Source organism: Gossypium hirsutum, chromosome D09 (assembly GCF_007990345.1).
Source record: "Gossypium hirsutum isolate 1008001.06 chromosome D09, Gossypium_hirsutum_v2.1, whole genome shotgun sequence".
NCBI classification, from domain to species: domain Eukaryota; kingdom Viridiplantae; phylum Streptophyta; class Magnoliopsida; order Malvales; family Malvaceae; genus Gossypium; species Gossypium hirsutum.
Window position 1 is genome coordinate 41963457 of NC_053445.1, and position 17146 is coordinate 41980602.

The 17146-nt window shown below is 35.0% G+C and overlaps 2 protein-coding genes across 5 annotated transcripts; one reads left to right on the plus strand and one right to left on the minus strand.

Annotated features, from left to right (window-relative positions):
• The first annotated feature begins 681 nt into the window (after positions 1–681).
• On the plus strand, positions 682–3954 carry LOC121220769 (AP2-like ethylene-responsive transcription factor BBM). The gene is made up of 8 exons (XM_041100225.1): positions 682–965; positions 1033–1139; positions 1403–1411; positions 1648–1736; positions 1825–1898; positions 2016–2066; positions 2166–2242; positions 2473–3954. The coding sequence occupies exons 1-8, from the start codon at positions 682–684 to the stop codon at positions 3357–3359; spliced, it is 1578 nt and encodes a 525-aa protein (XP_040956159.1). The 3' UTR covers positions 3360–3954.
• Positions 3749–10038, minus strand: LOC107891283 (uncharacterized). Of its 4 annotated transcripts, none has more exons than XM_016816026.2 (8): positions 9822–10038; positions 6703–7980; positions 6317–6608; positions 5963–6172; positions 5667–5840; positions 4762–4962; positions 4536–4649; positions 3749–4339 (listed from the first exon to the last, which is right to left on the minus strand). In XM_016816026.2, exons 2-8 carry the CDS (start codon positions 7788–7790, stop codon positions 3995–3997), a joined length of 2424 nt encoding a protein of 807 aa, XP_016671515.2. In that variant the 5' UTR covers positions 7791–7980; positions 9822–10038; the 3' UTR covers positions 3749–3994. The 4 variants fall into 4 exon arrangements, with proteins under 4 accessions (XP_016671515.2, XP_016671512.2, XP_016671514.2 ...); XM_016816023.2 differs by having other exon boundaries at positions 9752–9823; XM_016816025.2 differs by lacking the exon at positions 9822–10038 and adding an exon at positions 9624–9747.
• Between the last annotated feature and the right edge of the window lie 7108 nt (positions 10039–17146).

Below are 17146 nucleotides of genomic sequence, written 5' to 3' on the forward strand. Positions count from 1 at the left end.
AAATGAACAATTACTATTATAATGGGGAAAGGGTTTACAAATACAGTGGTTGAGCCCTAAACCTCATGTCAATTAACCTAAAATTCACTGGTGAGGCCTTGGCCCTCTAAAATGGTTTTAACCCCAAAAATTTATAAAATTTTAAGTTAATATGTGGTAAATTATAATTTGACCAACGAAAATGTTAGAATTTTAATTTAATTTCATCCACGTGGTAACCCATGTATATGTCACATTAGCAAAGTTAACAAACATTAACTTTATCATCCATTTAGGTGTGATTTGATAAAAAATACAAGTCGAAGGGCTAAAAGAGGTAAAAAATTAAATGGAGGATTAAAATGATTTTTTTTTTTTTTGTAAAGTTGGAGAGTTAAAAGGATGTGTCTTTTTATTCAAAAGGCTGTTTTCATTCTATAATTGAATGTATGTAAAATTGATTGAATTGCTTATAGTGATCATCTTATTATTGAAACAAAATCAAATGTTTTCAGACTCTTTGATCAAACAAATATATATTTCTTATTTTTATATCTTAAATGAGAGAAAATCTATCCAAAGCATGCATATGTTATTAGTTAAATTTTGATTTACTTTTTAGAGAAATGCAAATTTTGTTAGATTAATGGGATTCTCACCTTCATTTTAATCCTGTAGGGATAAATTCCGTCATCTATGAACATGAGTTCACAAAACATTGATGAAAAGCTGTATAGTTCCCTCAGTCCAATAGTCTCCTATCCTTTGGCAACAGATGACGATTCTAATACAGAATTCCTCCAAAACCATGACCTATTCCCAATGCCACACCATCAAACTTGTTCTTTGCTGTCTCCAGACATGACAAGTTCTCCCTTTCCTATGGAGCTTGAGGTTGAGGAAATGAGTATCCTCGGAAGCAATAACACTGAGTCCAGCAGTGTCCAAAGGAAGAACAAACAGGCACAAGAAACACAGTTAAGATTGTAGATATATTATTCTATGGATCTGTGTATTTGACCCTCAACTGAACAAATTTAATTTATGGTACAGTGATAAGGGCAATAATAATAATGAAAATACAAGAGACGGCATCAGCCAAGGCAGGAGCCCCTGCGGATTTTCGGTGCGAGAAGCTCAAGTTACCGAGGAGTTAGCAGGTTAATTTCAGGCACCTTACTTACATACATACATAATAATGTTCCAAGTAATGTATTTTAAGATTGAAATTGTAAGCACAACATGACACGCAGATACACTGGTCGATACGAGGCGTTTTTATGGGATAACACTGATCCAACGTAAAAACCAAAGACAGGTCTGTACTTTTTCTATTCTGCTTTTCTGCATTTTATTATATATATTAATTTCATTGTTATTGATTGCTAACCCTGTTGTTCTTCTTCTGTCTGCACTTTTGCAGTTTATATAGGTCAGTGATCTCATTCAATGCTATTTCTTTAATTCTGCATACAATTTACTTATGTTGAAGTTTTCTTGAGGTAAAATTTAGAAGAAACTAACACATATCTGTGTTGGACACGTAGTCGCACTCAAACCAAGTAACATTGCAGCAGTCTACGCCTTTCCTCAAACACTAAGGCTTATATGCATGTGGAGGACAAATTATTTTAGAGACCAGATTTTTAAAACTTGGTGGTTTTGCAGGTGGATATGATGATGAAGTATCGGCAGCAAGGCCTTACGATTTAGCTGCTCTGAAATTATGGGGTGAACTTGCGCCGCTGAATTTCCCAGTATGTTTTCTATCTCTGCATATTACAAATTTGTATCAATCAGATTCAGTGGTTAATTAGCAGCTAAATTGACTTGGTGTATCACCAGATTAGTAACTATGAGTCGGATTTGGTTGAGATGAAGCTCTATACCAAACATGAATATTTTCGCAACATTAGAAGGTAATTTATAAATTGACTTATTTGCATTATATTCCTGCAACTGCAAGTGACTAAATCAATGATCCATTAATACAAATGAATTGATTCATTGAATTCTGAAAACTTCACTAATTTCAGAAAAAGTAGGGGATTCTCAAAGGGTGTATCCATTTATCGTGGGGTCTCTAGGTAACTTAAATTTATTTGAATAGAACTTCCTTCTCCCTGCCTGTTCTCTTCTTCCTTTTCTCTGCGATTTCTATCATGAAATGAAAAATCACATGGCAGGAACTCGGATTTCAAGAAATGGCAAGCAAGGATTGGGAAAGGGAAAGATATCAAAGGAATTTACCTAGGAACATTTGGTAACTACACGTCCTAACTTATTTCATTAGTTGATGAAATTAATATACAATGGTTACTGTCATTGAAGATAACTTGAGAATCAAGTAATCTTTTATAACATATTCTAGTATAAATGTTGATCTGGTAACCTAAATTCTAGAATCAAATTACGTGTACAAGATAAACAATGCTACAACTTTCAGGGTTCATATGAGTTAGACCCTTTTTTTTTTTTTGGAACAATTATCAGATACTGAAGAGGAAGCAGCTAGGGCTTACGATGTTGCTGCCATTAGGTTGAAAGGTGCAAATGCGATTACAAATTTCGATATAAATGAGTATGATCTGAATGACATTCTTCAAAGTTCGAAGCTACCAATTGGCAAGGGTGCTTCTAAGCTATTGCAGAAATCTTCTATCGAAGATGTTATTAGAAAGAAAAGATGTGTCAGTGACAGAAACTCCTTGGTATATGATGAAGAAGATGATTCATGCACCCCCAATTCCAACCCGGACATGAACCGAATCATTAGTTCCTCTCTTCTTTTTGGCTTCCAGAACCCTGATGAGTTTCAGGCTAGTCCTACTCAAATTCAATGCTTCAACAGCTTTGGAAATTATATGAGCACTGATGGAAATCCAAGCTTTAATTTCAACGTGGAGTATCCTTTTAATGTGAATTCGGACGGTAACTTTACAATTTCAGGGGCTGCTGAAAATTACTTTGGTGAAATGCAGCCTTTTGAGTTCTCACACAACTTATCAGCCCTGGAGAAGCTGCATCAAAGTTCAACCTTCCCCTTTCTACATCCTTATCATCAAAACCCTGTTGAGTTTCCAGAAAATCTTGCCAGCAATAGCTTGGGAAATTGTGTGGGGACTAACAGGGAGTTTATAGGTAGCCTTCAGGGCCTGTTAACTCTACAAGGACAAGATTCTCTCAAATACTTGGACCAGCCTGAAGATGTTACCACCCAGAACCTCCCTCAAAACCCCATTAATTTTCAAACAAATCGGGTACCGGTCTATCCATGGAGCAGCAGCTACAATGCAGAAGCTTCAAGTTATGGGATTTTCAAGGAGGTTCCAAGCACAAAGGAGAATGAGAATGATTCCACAGGAGGCAACGATGAGTAGCCAAGGAGCAGCCATGGTGGAAAAACCACTCCCTGGAAAAACTGGAAATGGAGTGAAATTCTTTAAAGACTGAAGCAGACCTTTCCAGTTGTTTGCAAGCACTGAATGAACTGGGACCTATGAGTTTCTAAGCGTGATAAGGCTTATGGTTGACCAAAAACTGAAAATCAATGGGTACTTTGCTTTGATTATAAAGTTTTATTCTAAATCTAAGAATGAACTCGAAATAACAGACTTCATCTTAAGCAATTGCAGTGCATGTATGGCTGATACTTCAGCTCGTTATGCTTATTAAAATTTTAATCTTCTTATGTTTCCCTTTTTTCAGTCTTTCTTCTTAAAAATCGTATATATTTACTTAGCCATAAAACAATGTATACTCAGCACACTTTAAAAAAACAGTATGAATTTATTCTGTATATCGAAGACATAATTGCAGTTGATTTCAAGCTCTCCGCATTCAACAAAAAGAAACCAAGTTCTTCCAACTGTACAATCAAGCCAATAAACGATGTTTGAGAATTTCCTGTAACTTTGATCATCTAAACATTTCACCTTGAGTTTTTTCACCTTCACCCTCACTTTTCCATGGCTACAAAACATGAGAGATATACACAACGATCTAACATAAACACTCACACGGACCATACCTCGTGAAGGAGTTTGTATCTTGCATTTATACCACCATAGCCTGCATGTTCATGGTTTCCATTCACTCCTCCATTGGTAACAATTGTTGGTGACAATGGAAATTTCTCAATTATTGATGAAAGTGGAGAATTCAATTCCTCCAGTTCCTCGTCACTGGTATACCCTTTCCTCTGTACCACTGACGCATTCCTAGACAGTGGCGACTTCCCTCCTGCCTCCACAACTTTTTCAGCCACATCTGCTGAGGATGGAGGAGTATAGACAACGAGGGCAGCTGTATAAGGGAAACTTCTGGCTGGGTCCCCTGATAACCTCCGCTCAACAATAGTCTAACAAATGAAAGAACCATAAATCAAAAACCAGGCAACTTTTTTCTGCCTTTATACTGGTTAAAGGCAAGACTGAGTCCAGTGAAATATGAAACACAAATAGAATATGGAAGACGAGTTTAATAATTTTATCAGGAGTTATTAAAAAGTCCAACAAACAAATGTGTAGAAGAGAGAAATGCCGAACTAGTCATACCTCAGCATTCAAGGCTTCCAATACAGCTCCTGGAACAGGATCTGGACAAAATTCATCTGGAGTGAAGTTGCAGAGAATGCGTTTAACCAACGGAAGATCTATTGATGGGCACAGCTAAAGCCATGAAAATAAAATAGTCAAAAAGAGTTAGAGAGGAACCAACAAAGACATCAGAGAACGAATCTACTAGTATGTCCATAATATGCAGACTTAATTAGAAATCAACCTCCTCTCTGATTGAACGGTCCATTAGCATGTCCTTTGGAAGCATTAGAAGATCACTCAGGGAATTAAGAAAAAGGAAAGATTTAGATTCTCCGTCTCCATTTTTTCTGAAATCATCTTGACTGGAACATTGATCTTCATTTAAATTATCATCACTATCCATGCCAAACATATCAGTCAGCCATCTACACCAATTACCAACCTGAAAAATAAGTGTCCCTCCTTAAGAACTTGCGTACAGTTTTTTCATGTAAAAGGTATTATGAACAGGAAAGGTATTGAAACCCCCAATTATCTTATTCATCTCTATATGGCAATCAGGGAGCAGATGGAAATCATTCCAACAGCTATTCTCGCTTCACAAGAAAGTTCAAGCAGTATCATGGATAGCACAAATTGAGGACTTCCTATAAAGAACATGAAAATTCATGTCATGCAGCATACAAGATCTTTTTCATTAGCAATATATTATTCAATATACATAAATGAACTATATATTTTCTCAGCTGCTAAGATCATTCCATAGGTAAAACATTCTCCATATGATCTTAGGTTCAAAATTAAACCGGTTAAATATCAACCTAAAATATCCAACATTTTCCGCATCATAAGTTTCCAGATAATGAAGCATATTCCATCACAACAACCACTCTTTTCAACCAATAGCAATATATCACAGGATCTCCACCAATAGGGTGATGTAAATTCCTCAGAGGCAATGTTCCATTAAAACATGAGAACCATGGAATAAGTTCATATAACAAGCACAGGACTTACTCAGATTCAGAACAATAGTTGCCTATTGTGATGAAGTACAGTGCAAGGACTAGCCACAACTGAATATACCACAGATATAAAGTGGAAAAAAAAAAAACAAAAGAAGAAGTCCGCTGATATAATACGTACAGCATTTTTGAGTTGTGCACCAGATCCGAAGCTAAGATCTCCAGCGGGAATAGGCAGAACCCTTGAATCTACAATAGGATCAGATATAGGATCTGTTGGAATCTCATGGGCGGACTCCCTCAAAATAGCATTGAACATTGCTACATCTAGCCTTGCAACACACTGCTCCATAACCTAATAAAAAAGGGTATAACAATTAGTTCACCGGGAAAATAAAAGAAAGATGAGAACAAAACAAAGACACAGTGTATTTACTGCTTAAAATTTACAGAACGAAAACATTTATAAGTACATACCAATCTTGCAATAACTGGCAAGCAACCACACTCATGACCACCTGCTCTTACAGGACAAAGTCGTTGAAAAGCATCTTGGAAAGCATTTATCCATAAGTTGATAGAGAAACTTCCTTGTTGTTGATCTCCTAAGGCTGGCCCCAACAACTTTCCAATTGTTTTGCTGACAGGTGAACCCTCAAGAGGAGTTTGCATATATGGAGTAAGAGCCTGAAATAAGGACCAGGCATAAAATTCCTTCTCTTATTTGTAATTTAGAGACCCAAAACTGTAATGCGTCAATTAGGTGACATACATCTTTTAAATAACACTGTCCCCCTAATGTAAAAAAATTCGACAACTTCAACTATTTACCTGCCACCATACTGACTCAACTATTCGAGAGAATATCCAAGATTCCACTTTTTCTAGTGCATTAGTGAAGGTTCCAGTCTCTTGCCAATCATCAACAAGCGGCATAAAACTGTTTACTTGTTTACTACCAACACCACCTTTCCATTTTAGAGTTGACGGCTTTACTTCACTCCTTTTGTTACTGCCATTTAACTCAGGGAGCCGTGCAAGTGGGTTTGAGTTGCGTGAATTGCCAAATGCTTGAGAGATGATCTCCCTCAGCACTATGGTGTTTGATAACCAGAAGGTTAACCTTAAAATGCAAAAGAACATTATTCAGCTGTCAACAGTAAATGGGAACATTCTAAAGCACTCACGGAAATAATATCTGACTATAATATACATACCTTGAAACATCATTACCACAAGATTTTGCAGTCAAAATAAGCCCAGACACTGTGTTTTTAGCAATTGTGGCTCGCTTGTTTTGTTCCCAATGCTTGCAAGCATGTATATAGAGTCTAGAAAGACGTCGAGCAGGTGTATGCAGCTTATGTGCTGAGCTCCCATGCTCTGGAACAACAGAATAGAGAGAAATTTCCAGAGCAGCTACTTCTCTCAGCTCTGCTTTAAGTTTCTCAATTCTTGTCTCCATCTCATTAATCTTTTCATTTAAAGCTGCCTCATTTTCAACTTGAAATTTGTCTTCAGCATCAACAGGCTCATTGTCACTTGCAAAACTTTTATTGCCGTTTGGTGTCTCATCCAAGACATCAACTTCTTTTAACTCTTCAGCATGCCTGGCATTAGATCCTTCTGAAGACTCAGATGAAGATTTAGGAGAAACTTTCAAGGTTTCTTCTACAGAACTTTTGGTAGCATTCTTATGGGGGACTCCATTAGATTTTGCAGATTTCTTTGGAGTATTATTCAATGCCTTTAAATGTGATTTATTAGTTTCAAGTTCAGATCCCATTCTGGAACCATGGGAAGAGCCATCTTTGAGGTTGTTATCGTGAACACCATTAGAAGCTCTCAGAACACCCTCTTCTCTCTCATCCTCAGCTGTCAAGGAATCTCCCAGAGATGATGCTGAATCTTTTATAGTCTCAGAGTCTGATTCTTCTTCCTTTTGCTGAGTTGTTTCTCCCTCTATATCACTGGAGCAATCGTCTAAAATTTCGGCCTTTTTTAATTTAGTGGCCATTTTATTACCATTTGGATTAGGAGATGTTTCTTCAGACTTGTTAACATCATCCACATAATGTACAATCACATTCTCATAAACTTCGATGGGCTCAGAGCCCACATTGGAATCACTTACTTTAGAATTAGGGTCTGATCTAGCTTTTAAAGCTTTGGATTCAGCTTCTTTCGCCTTCAAAGTCTTGCCACCATTCTGTTGATTAGGTTTATTATTTCTCCTATCAGTTCTTCCTGGGTGCTTTGATTGGACATTAGCTGAATTTCTCCTCTTGTTCCCAGTGTCTTTCATATTTAATGTTGATTCACCTTTTAACTACGGTTATGGAAGAAACCACGATAAGAGAGAGAGACCTACCAAACACATTAGTTGAATGTCAACATCAGATGAAAAATGGCACATAGCTGCACCCATTTAGAAGAAACCACCCCACTCGACAAGAAGGCAATCTTCTTTGGGCCCTTTCATCACTTCAGTGCTTCTGCACAAGAGAGAAGGTGGGATCATCAGTACGGAATTATCTATCACTTGATATTAGCCAAGTTCAGCTACACTTCACCAAGAACAAAAAACATATACAAGCTTTATTTAATCAAGGTAGTGGACACCAAAAACTCGATGCTCTGAGAGCATACAGAAAGCAGTGGATAATACTAAGAACATTAGAGCTTCAAGCTAAAAGCATAGGAAGTAAGTGCTGGGAGGAAAAGAACGAGCAAAAGAAAAGAAAGAACAAATAACAAGGGCAGAAGCATGCAATTCATTCAACAATATGAGGTCTATATCTATAGGTTCTGTAAAATACAAACAACAGGTTGCCATTCAAATGCCACAAGGATTTGGTTAAAAAAAACTCAGACCTGAATCGTAGACGCATTAAGCATCTTGTGAACCTTGAAAATATTGACAGGAACAAATATAGCAATAAAGAAACTTGTATGTCACTGGAATAACTCATCTCCTTAAAGTCACAACCAAGACAAAACAATGGCGGTAGAAACCAACCAGTAAATTTGAGGCAACCGATAACTTCCAATTAAACAACCGGTAAAATTCTAAGCTAAAAAATTTGGCAACCTGAAACAACCAGAAATTTGTTTAAATCTTCTATTTAAAACCTTTAAGCCTATCTAGAATGTGATTTTTTGCAGCTAATATCAATGACAAAAACCTGCAGCTAGAAAATTAACAGCAAATTTCACCGCTGCAGAACTATTGGGTTAAAATAATATATAAATAACATTGGTCCATAATTCGTACACTAAAAAGGTGAAATCCCCTGCTCTGACTAAAAAATGCTTAGATCAGTGTTTCCAGACCGAATTGTGCATTTTCAAGTTCCTGTTTACTTTGATATGCATTTTCTATTCAAAGCTAATGTCGAATCATTTCCAGAACTCAGATCAAAGGAAAAATGAAGGCCAAGAGATGTATTTCCAGTATCAGAAACAAAGTTAAATGCTTTTCATCATGAAAATCACGATTGAAAATGACCCAAAAGTTCAGAAAAGATATTTCCTTGGGTATATATATAGCATTATCAACTAAGAAAACATAGCCTGCAGAAAGAATCACAAAAGGTCAGTTTGAATACATAAAACTTTTAAAACGTGTATAAAATTTATTTAGTTTTACACCGTTTTTTCCCATATATGCAGCGGAGAAACTAAGCTAACTTTACTTTTTTAGTCACAATCTCTCTTTTCTGACCCACGGCGGAGCTTTCAAGTTTTTTGCCCCTTACCAATCAGAAGCGTCAAGTTTTATTATTGAAAACGACATAGTTTTCTCTCATTACAGATCTTAATCATAAACGAATATAGAACCCAAACCACATGAATGTCGATCGAAATTCAGCACCTCCCACTTTTCTTTTTATACTTTTCATTCGTTTGAGAAAGAAGATGATAATCACAGGAACTTAGCCACCACTTGGAAAAGGTTCAAGCATCTAAAGATGGACAAAGAATTCAAATATATACAAGGAAGAACAAACCCGAAAGTGGAACTCAAAGAGAGCAAACTGAAAACCCACAGCAGATCAGAGATCAAAGAAGATAAAATCACTGGATGACGAAAAAATCAAAACAGAGAAATAACAGATCGAAATGGAAGTATTCAAACCATTTCTCGATGCAAAGAAAAATGCAGTAATTTTATCTCAAGCTAGTAACAGAAACATATATGTGGAAGAACAAGAAGTAATAATAAAACAAAACAGCAAACGTAAAAGAAAAAAGAAAAACGCCAACCAAAGAAAAGCTGTAATGCAAAAGGAAAAAAGAACAAAGCTGGTGTAGACATTTGTTTGTTTGAACATACCAAAGCTTTGTGTTGGAAGAAGGGTTAAAAAGTAACGTCCAGAGAGAGTTCAGACAAGGATAACCGTTGGGGATCCTAACCTTCTCTAAATGTATTTCTTTTTCCCTTTGGCTTCGAGTGTCGTGCAATGAAGTTTCTTTTTTTAGTGTCTCTGAGGGCAAAGGCTGAAGTGCGGGAAGCAGAGAGGGGCATTTAAAATGGAGTGAGGAAGGAGGGTCCGCTTTGTCTCAACTGTACGGAAGTAGAAGATAAACAAGAGACCAATTGGGTGTCGGTGGGGGACAGTCACCGGGTATCACCGGTTGACAGTTTTTAACGAATCAAATTTTACCATTTTTTAGTAGGCTTTTTCTGAAAAAGAAATTGTTAATACCAAAACTGCCATCATTATCTGCAGTTTCAGTTCAGTCAAATTTACTTTGTGTTTGAAAATTATAGTACCACACAATTTTATTTTAATATACAAACCATAATACTTAGGGTGAGATGTTTTCATAGGTTAAAATAGTCACACAAAAAAAAGCTAATTTAAAAAAATTAATGAAATAAGTCGATTTTGGAGAGAAAATGTGAAGATGCGTCTAGTTGGGAGTGTTTTCAATTGACTTTGCAGGAAAACGCGTCTGGCTGGACGCATTTTCATTTTTTCTTAACTATGCCAGATTTAGGGTTGAAAATATGGGGAGGCCGATTTAATTGTGTTCGTGTTTAAGTTAGACATTATGGAAGCTTAAAGGTATATTTCAGTTGACAATGATGTGATAACGCTGGGAGACCTATACATTTCTACTATCGTGTCAGGATGGAACCATTGCTTTAAAAAGCTCATCGCATTACAACTCAGGCTTCGAGTTCACGGTACTTATACGGTCATCGATTGTAATATAACAAGGGCTCTTAGTTGACGGATGTTAATGTGGGTTTCTCGGGTTCTGGAAACTTTTCAAAGGGTTGAAAATGGGAGAGGAAAAATGATCTACCCAATGCGCGTTTTCAGTGATGTGGTAGAAAGATTCACTGAAAGTGCATGCCTAGCGAGGTGTTTTTCCCTCCTAATTTCAACCCCCTTAAAAAGTTTCCAAAACTTGGGAATCCCGATCCTTATTTTTTAGATATCCCAGGAATCTCGGGGTATTATTTAATTAATTGAGGCATATTTTTTGTTTTCTTTTTCACTCGTTGCCTACCCAGTTGCCTATATAAAGGTAGTATTTGTTATAAAGCGAGTGGTCATTATGCTGAGATATTCCAACCTAAAATTTCGAGCAAACTGTCTCTAGGAGGAGATTTGCATAAGAATAAGGTTGTTTACGTGAAAAATTTAAATTTCATAAATTGACCAAATACACGTAATTATATCAAGTAAGTTTCGTTGTTGTTGTTAATGGATAATTGGTACTTTACTTTTCTACATAATGTTTTGGTTTTAAACATGTGAAATAGGTTATCTGGTTCAAAAATGGGTGGATGGGTTAATGTTGTTGTTTATTACAATGGTGAAATTCATGACACCGACATGGGGTCGTTTTTTCATCAACCTACACAATGCAATTAGCTTTCAACCCGAACATTCAATTGTCGAAGCTCCGGGGAAGAATTAGGCAGAAAGTGGGCAATCTGAACTACAAAATTGTCATTCTTGAAGTATAGATATTTAGCATTAGAGGACCTCGTGAAATATGAAATATTTAATGTTAGATGCTAATAGTGATCGAGGCGATGACCTAGACGCATATTGGATCACCTATACTTGAGTTATATGCCAAGTTTGTCGACGTTGATAAAGGATGTCGAAGGTCGACAACTATTCCAGTTAATGCTGGAATAGAACAGGAAGCTGAAAGTCTAACCATACGGTTGTGTGGTGGGTTCACGGCTTTGTTACAAAGCTCCCATTATGAAATATCGAAATCATCAATGATAAGGCATTCATCAGTTTCAACCCAATATTTCAACTTTGGCACACTGCACATCCACTAGTCAAAGTTTCTCGATAATCGAAACTTCGACACCCTGACACGACATTCTATTGGTACTTTTGATTTCAACTTCCAGATGCTAATGTTCTACGTTAAAACATTTATATGAGTATGCCATCAAGTTATATTAATGGGCAATCTGCAAGTGATTTTGGTTGTTACAACATGTATATAAGAATGGATGATGTACTCCTTACAACTTGTATCAACAAAGGGACATCTAACCTTGGACATGCAACTAGGGTTGAGATTGAAGAGGGCACTAAATTTAACAACGATCCAATTTGGGAGTCCAGGTCGGATGGTTTAGAAATTGCATTATTTTCTAAACCAGTGCCAATTCTAGCTGAACCAAAAAATGATGGTTCCGACAATGAAAGTCCAGACAATGCTGACGAAATTGACACCGTTTCAAGGCAGACTTACCTCTGATCCACATGCATAATGTGGACCTCACAGCTGAAGGTGGGTTAGAGTTTTCAAAACTCCCTCACAAAAAACTAGACCATACGAGTTCTTCGTTAGATTTGGGCGATTTATAAGTGGGGATGGAGTTTTTCTTGAAAGATACTTTTGTCCCTGCAATGAAGCGGTACGACATAAAACACGGGGTAAACTTCTATGTTGTTAAATCTCGATCGAAGAAATTTGAGGCCAAGTGCACAATCCGTGACAACAGATGTCAATGAAAAATCATGACATTTGTGAAAAAGAAGATAGGGCTCAGGATAATCAAGAAATATAATGTTCTGCATAGTTGTGTTATTACAGGTAAGTGACAAGATTGTCCAATATAAACGTATGGTGGCCTCATATATGATATTGAACTCCTAATTTTGAAATGCTCATGTTATTGCAGGTATGGCACAAGATCATTCGCAGTTGGATTCGAACATGATCTCGGGCATTATATTACCTATGGTAAAAACGAGTTCTAGGATTCACGTGCCGATTATAATTACTAATATTTGTAGTCAGTTTGATTACACGCCATTGTAGTATAATGTATTGATCGCAAAACAAAAGACCACGAAGAAGATGCATAATGGGTGAGATAAATCATATAATGATTTATGGTAATGGTGTCAAGTACTACATCAATACGTATTAGGTTCCATAACCGATCTATAAACGGAGCTTGCGTACTTTCGCGATCATTTGGTCCATGAGGAAAAAGTTTTCAATCGTTTCTTCTGGACTTTTGAACAATGCAAAGAAGTATTTCGGTACTATAAGCCATTGGTACAAATCAATGACACCTTCTTATACGAGAGATATGAGCATCAATTGTTGTTGACTGTTGCACAGAATGGTAATAAAAAAATTCTGCCAATAGCCTTTGCAGTAACACCGAGAAAAAAGGGAGATGATTGGGATTTCTTCCTGTTTAACTTGAGAAGGCATGTTGTCCCGCAACCCGATATATGCGTCATCTCCGACAAGGGACTTGGATACTAACCGCAATTGAATAACATGGAAGCTTTTGGGATCACACACAATAGGTACTGTATAAGACATGTAGTTGCTAACTACCACAGACAACACCATTTTGTAGTTAGCGGATACAAGTCATTAACATGGGTATATATTCACCACTATTTCAACTATCGTGCTTTAAATGATTTGTAATATTTGCATTCATGGATAAATTGTTTATTTTTTTTGACAAGGTACAAGCTCGTCCAACATCGTTTTCATGAAATGTTAGAGAAATTGTGGGTCATTAATGATCGTGGTGCGGCGTACCTCGCTAACATACCCTTAAACCAGTGGACTTAATTGTACAATAGGGGTCTACAATATGGACACATGGCAAGGAACCTAGCAGAATGCATCAATTTCGTATTGAAAGGACACATCATTTGTCGGTAACCTTTATGGTGAAAGAAACATATTTTCATACCGGCTTAGTGACATAAAAATGAAATAATATTATGATAATTGTATTATCGAATTAATTTTACCTTATTCTGAGTGGGAAAGTATAAGAGTAGTCAACTTGGGGACGTAAAAATAGTAGTTGAAACAATGCTCAAGATTGCAAAAGGAGTATGTAACCACCAATTTTAATGTTTTGTGGTTACGTCGCCCGACACATCTCTCAGTGTAATGTTGCCAACATGATTGATCCCCAACTAATTCGGTCAGCTTCTTTCAAGTCGACGAGTTTTAGCACCTTAAATGTACAATAGTTTGAGATTTATTGGGCATTAGAACATCTCTGATTAACCTCAGGACGTACGCTCGAGTGTGTTGTTCTCTTTTAAGAGGACTTGAACTCTCGTTGAGATATTGTAAATTTTCTTGCAACCATTTCATCTCTATCTAGCTACCGAAAAACTTATCCTGCACATTGCCTAACAGTTGCTCGCAAATGTTGTTCCAATCGCCAACAACTGCTGATCCCGTAACGATTGGCTCATCCACTAATAAACTGAGCTATAATTAAACATCTTCGAGTGTGATTGTACACTCACCACATGGGAGATGGAATATGTGTGTCTCGGGTCTCCATCTTTTGACTAGCGTGCTGATAAATATGGGGTCTAATTTATACCCCTGAGCATACATAACACATGTAAGAACCCCACATCTTCCAAAGAGGGTTCAATAATAGGTGATGGCCTCGAAGATAGATTGTGTATATATGTCTCCAAAATCCGATTTTCGACCTGATTATAAAAAAAACAAAAAAAATTAATCTTTTTAACAACTTAATAATGAATTTAAATAAAATTAAAAAATTAGAAATATTTTATTACCATTTGCAATAGAACCGTGGAAATATGGTTATCATCCAAAAGAATAAGAGTATTTGCCATCACAAAATTCAATTTAAACAAATAAAAATCGACATACAATATTGAATCAAGATGAACTTGAGAGAAATTTAATTAAATTTTTAGAACTAAAATCTTGAGAGAATTGAATTTGAATAAAAAAATGAGGAAAAGACTTGAGTTTATATAGCAATAAAACTAGTCGTTTTTATAGTTGTTGGGGAAAAACGCGTCCAACGAGGGGCGCTTTGTGGCCTTGACAGAGTAAAAACATGTCTAACTGGACACGTTTTTACATTTTCTCTCCAAAATGGGCCTATTCCGATAAATATCACAGAAATCGACCTATTATTTTAATTTTTAAAAAGAAAATTAGCTTTTTTTTGGCTAATTTAACCATTTTTGTAAAGAGATCTATGATATCCAAAAATAATCTAAGTTAGAAATTAAATGTAAAAAAAAAAGCAACACCATTCCACTGTATATCATACCACATTATATTTTGGAAAAAAAAAGTAAAATAAAATTTTGGAAAATATGTGGTAACCTATTAAAAAAACTATAAGTAAGTTTTTAATTTGGTTATTTAATTATAAAAAATTATAATTTGGTCACTAAACTATTCAAAAGTTTTTATTTAAGTCACTGTGCCATTAAGTTTTTTTTTTAAAGTTACGCCAGCAAGTTCCAAGCGACGATTCAATGATCGATATGGTAGATCAATACCCATCAATGTGTAAAAGAAAATACCTTAGATCCAAGTCAATTTGATTATCAATGTCAGAGATTGACGAAAAAAGTTGTTTAAATTTTGGTTTGCAGATTCGTACCGTCCAAAGTTATTTCATGAAAGAAATCTGAATTGTAAAAGAAAATAAGAAAAAGAGCTTTCGATTAGTGATTAGTGCAGGCAGTGCGAACAAAGAAAGCCAGATAACAACGATTTTAACAGTTCTGTGACTTAAATGAAAACTTTCGAATAGTCAATAACAAAATTCTAACTTTTTAGTTAAGTGGCCAAAATAAAAAAACTTATTCATAATTTAATGACTAATGATACAGTTTACCCAAAATAAAATAGTATTTAGTTTTTATTGAATATAAAAATATAACAAAAAATAAGAAGCAAATAAAGTTGAATCCAATCTTGTCATGTTTCATAAGTACAAATTGAATGTTTTTATTTTGGGAATAATTCTTTTTAAGATCACCTTTATTTTTAAAGTTTATGATTAGGTCTTTTCATACTTTATATGTTTATATCATGGTTCTTAAAATTTAATAATTCATACTCCATACGATGATTTTTAAATTTTAATCTTTATATTTCTATAATTATAAAAAAATACACTTTACCATCTAGAGTTAAAAAATTTTAATTATAAAAAGTGCGTTACTACTAAATCATTATATACAACCTCAAAATTAATTATTTACGCTCAAATATGTAGATGACAATTCACATCAAAATCTTTTGTTTTTGCGTATATGATGTGAAAGGAAGAAAATATGTCACGACAAAAATATGACAAATCATAATTATCCAAATCAAAATTTTAAATCACTTAATAGGTTAATGCTAATAATGTTGAGAAAGATAAATTTTCAAAATGATATTTGCTAAACAATGAAAAGTATGGTTATTGTGTTGAGACTTTATATCCAATCTCAACAAAGAGTTGTGAATGGTTCACGATTTGATTTGTAAGAGTTTAAGGGAGAAACATGTATACAGAAATTCGAACCACCAATCAGGACGTATATAACCTTTAATTTGCAATAATAATCATAGTGTTATTTTTTAAGAGTTTCTTTTTTATATATTTTTTTAAATTATTTGTTCACATGATAAAATAAAATAATATTATATCAGTCACTTTGCTCCAAATTAAAGGAGTTAGGCAAGGACTAGATTTGTATATAAAAGAAAAACTAAAATAAGCATTTAACCGCTAATTCATCTTACAAAGTCCAGTTTACCCTTTTTCAATATGAGACCAAAATGCAACACTATATAGAGAAAACAATATTTTCTATACAAATTTTAGATTTTGAAAAATAAGTTTATTTAATAAAAGTGTGGATAATTTATTTAAGGATGAGAGGTTATGTAAATATTAATGGGTTATTTAATTAAGAGATTGGTTGGAATAAAACTTTGAAAGAAAAAGAGAATGTTTAGATAATTTTGATAAATTTTATATTTGTGTTTCTTACAAGCAAATAATTATACTTGGATTAGATTTTGAGGGCTAGAGGTTGACCTAATCGAAGATGTAAATGTAGCACCTAATTTGTCACCCTGCCCACCAATGGGACATATTATTGTTGCCAATTTTAAGATTATCCAATTGAATCATTCTGTCTAATTTTTACCTCATGGTGATAAAAATTAATTAAATAATGCTTTATATTTATTCATCTATATATATTTTTAGTAAAACTTATGATACATGAAAATAGGCATATTTACCTTCAAATTATGGGACTTTCATCTATTTTCACCTATGTTTCTATTATATAGAGCATTGTTTTTAATCTCTATCATGTTTTGAATTTTTAAAAT

Bases quoted from the DNA above. Each gene is read 5' to 3' on its own strand.
- LOC121220769 (XM_041100225.1), top strand. From the start codon at position 682: ATGAGTTCACAAAACATTGATGAAAAGCTGTATAGTTCCCTCAGTCCA. The intron at 966-1,032 runs GTAGATATATTA...TTTATGGTACAG, and splicing joins CAAGAAACACAGTTAAGATT to TGATAAGGGCAATAATAATA. The intron at 2,067-2,165 runs GTAACTTAAATT...ATCACATGGCAG, and splicing joins ATTTATCGTGGGGTCTCTAG to GAACTCGGATTTCAAGAAAT.
- LOC107891283 (XM_016816026.2), bottom strand. From the start codon at position 7,790: ATGAAAGACACTGGGAACAAGAGGAGAAATTCAGCTAATGTCCAATCA. The intron at 5,841-5,962 runs GTATGTACTTAT...CTTTTTTATTAG, and splicing joins TGCCAGTTATTGCAAGATTG to GTTATGGAGCAGTGTGTTGC. The intron at 4,340-4,535 runs GTATGACTAGTT...TTCATTTGTTAG, and splicing joins TGGAAGCCTTGAATGCTGAG to ACTATTGTTGAGCGGAGGTT.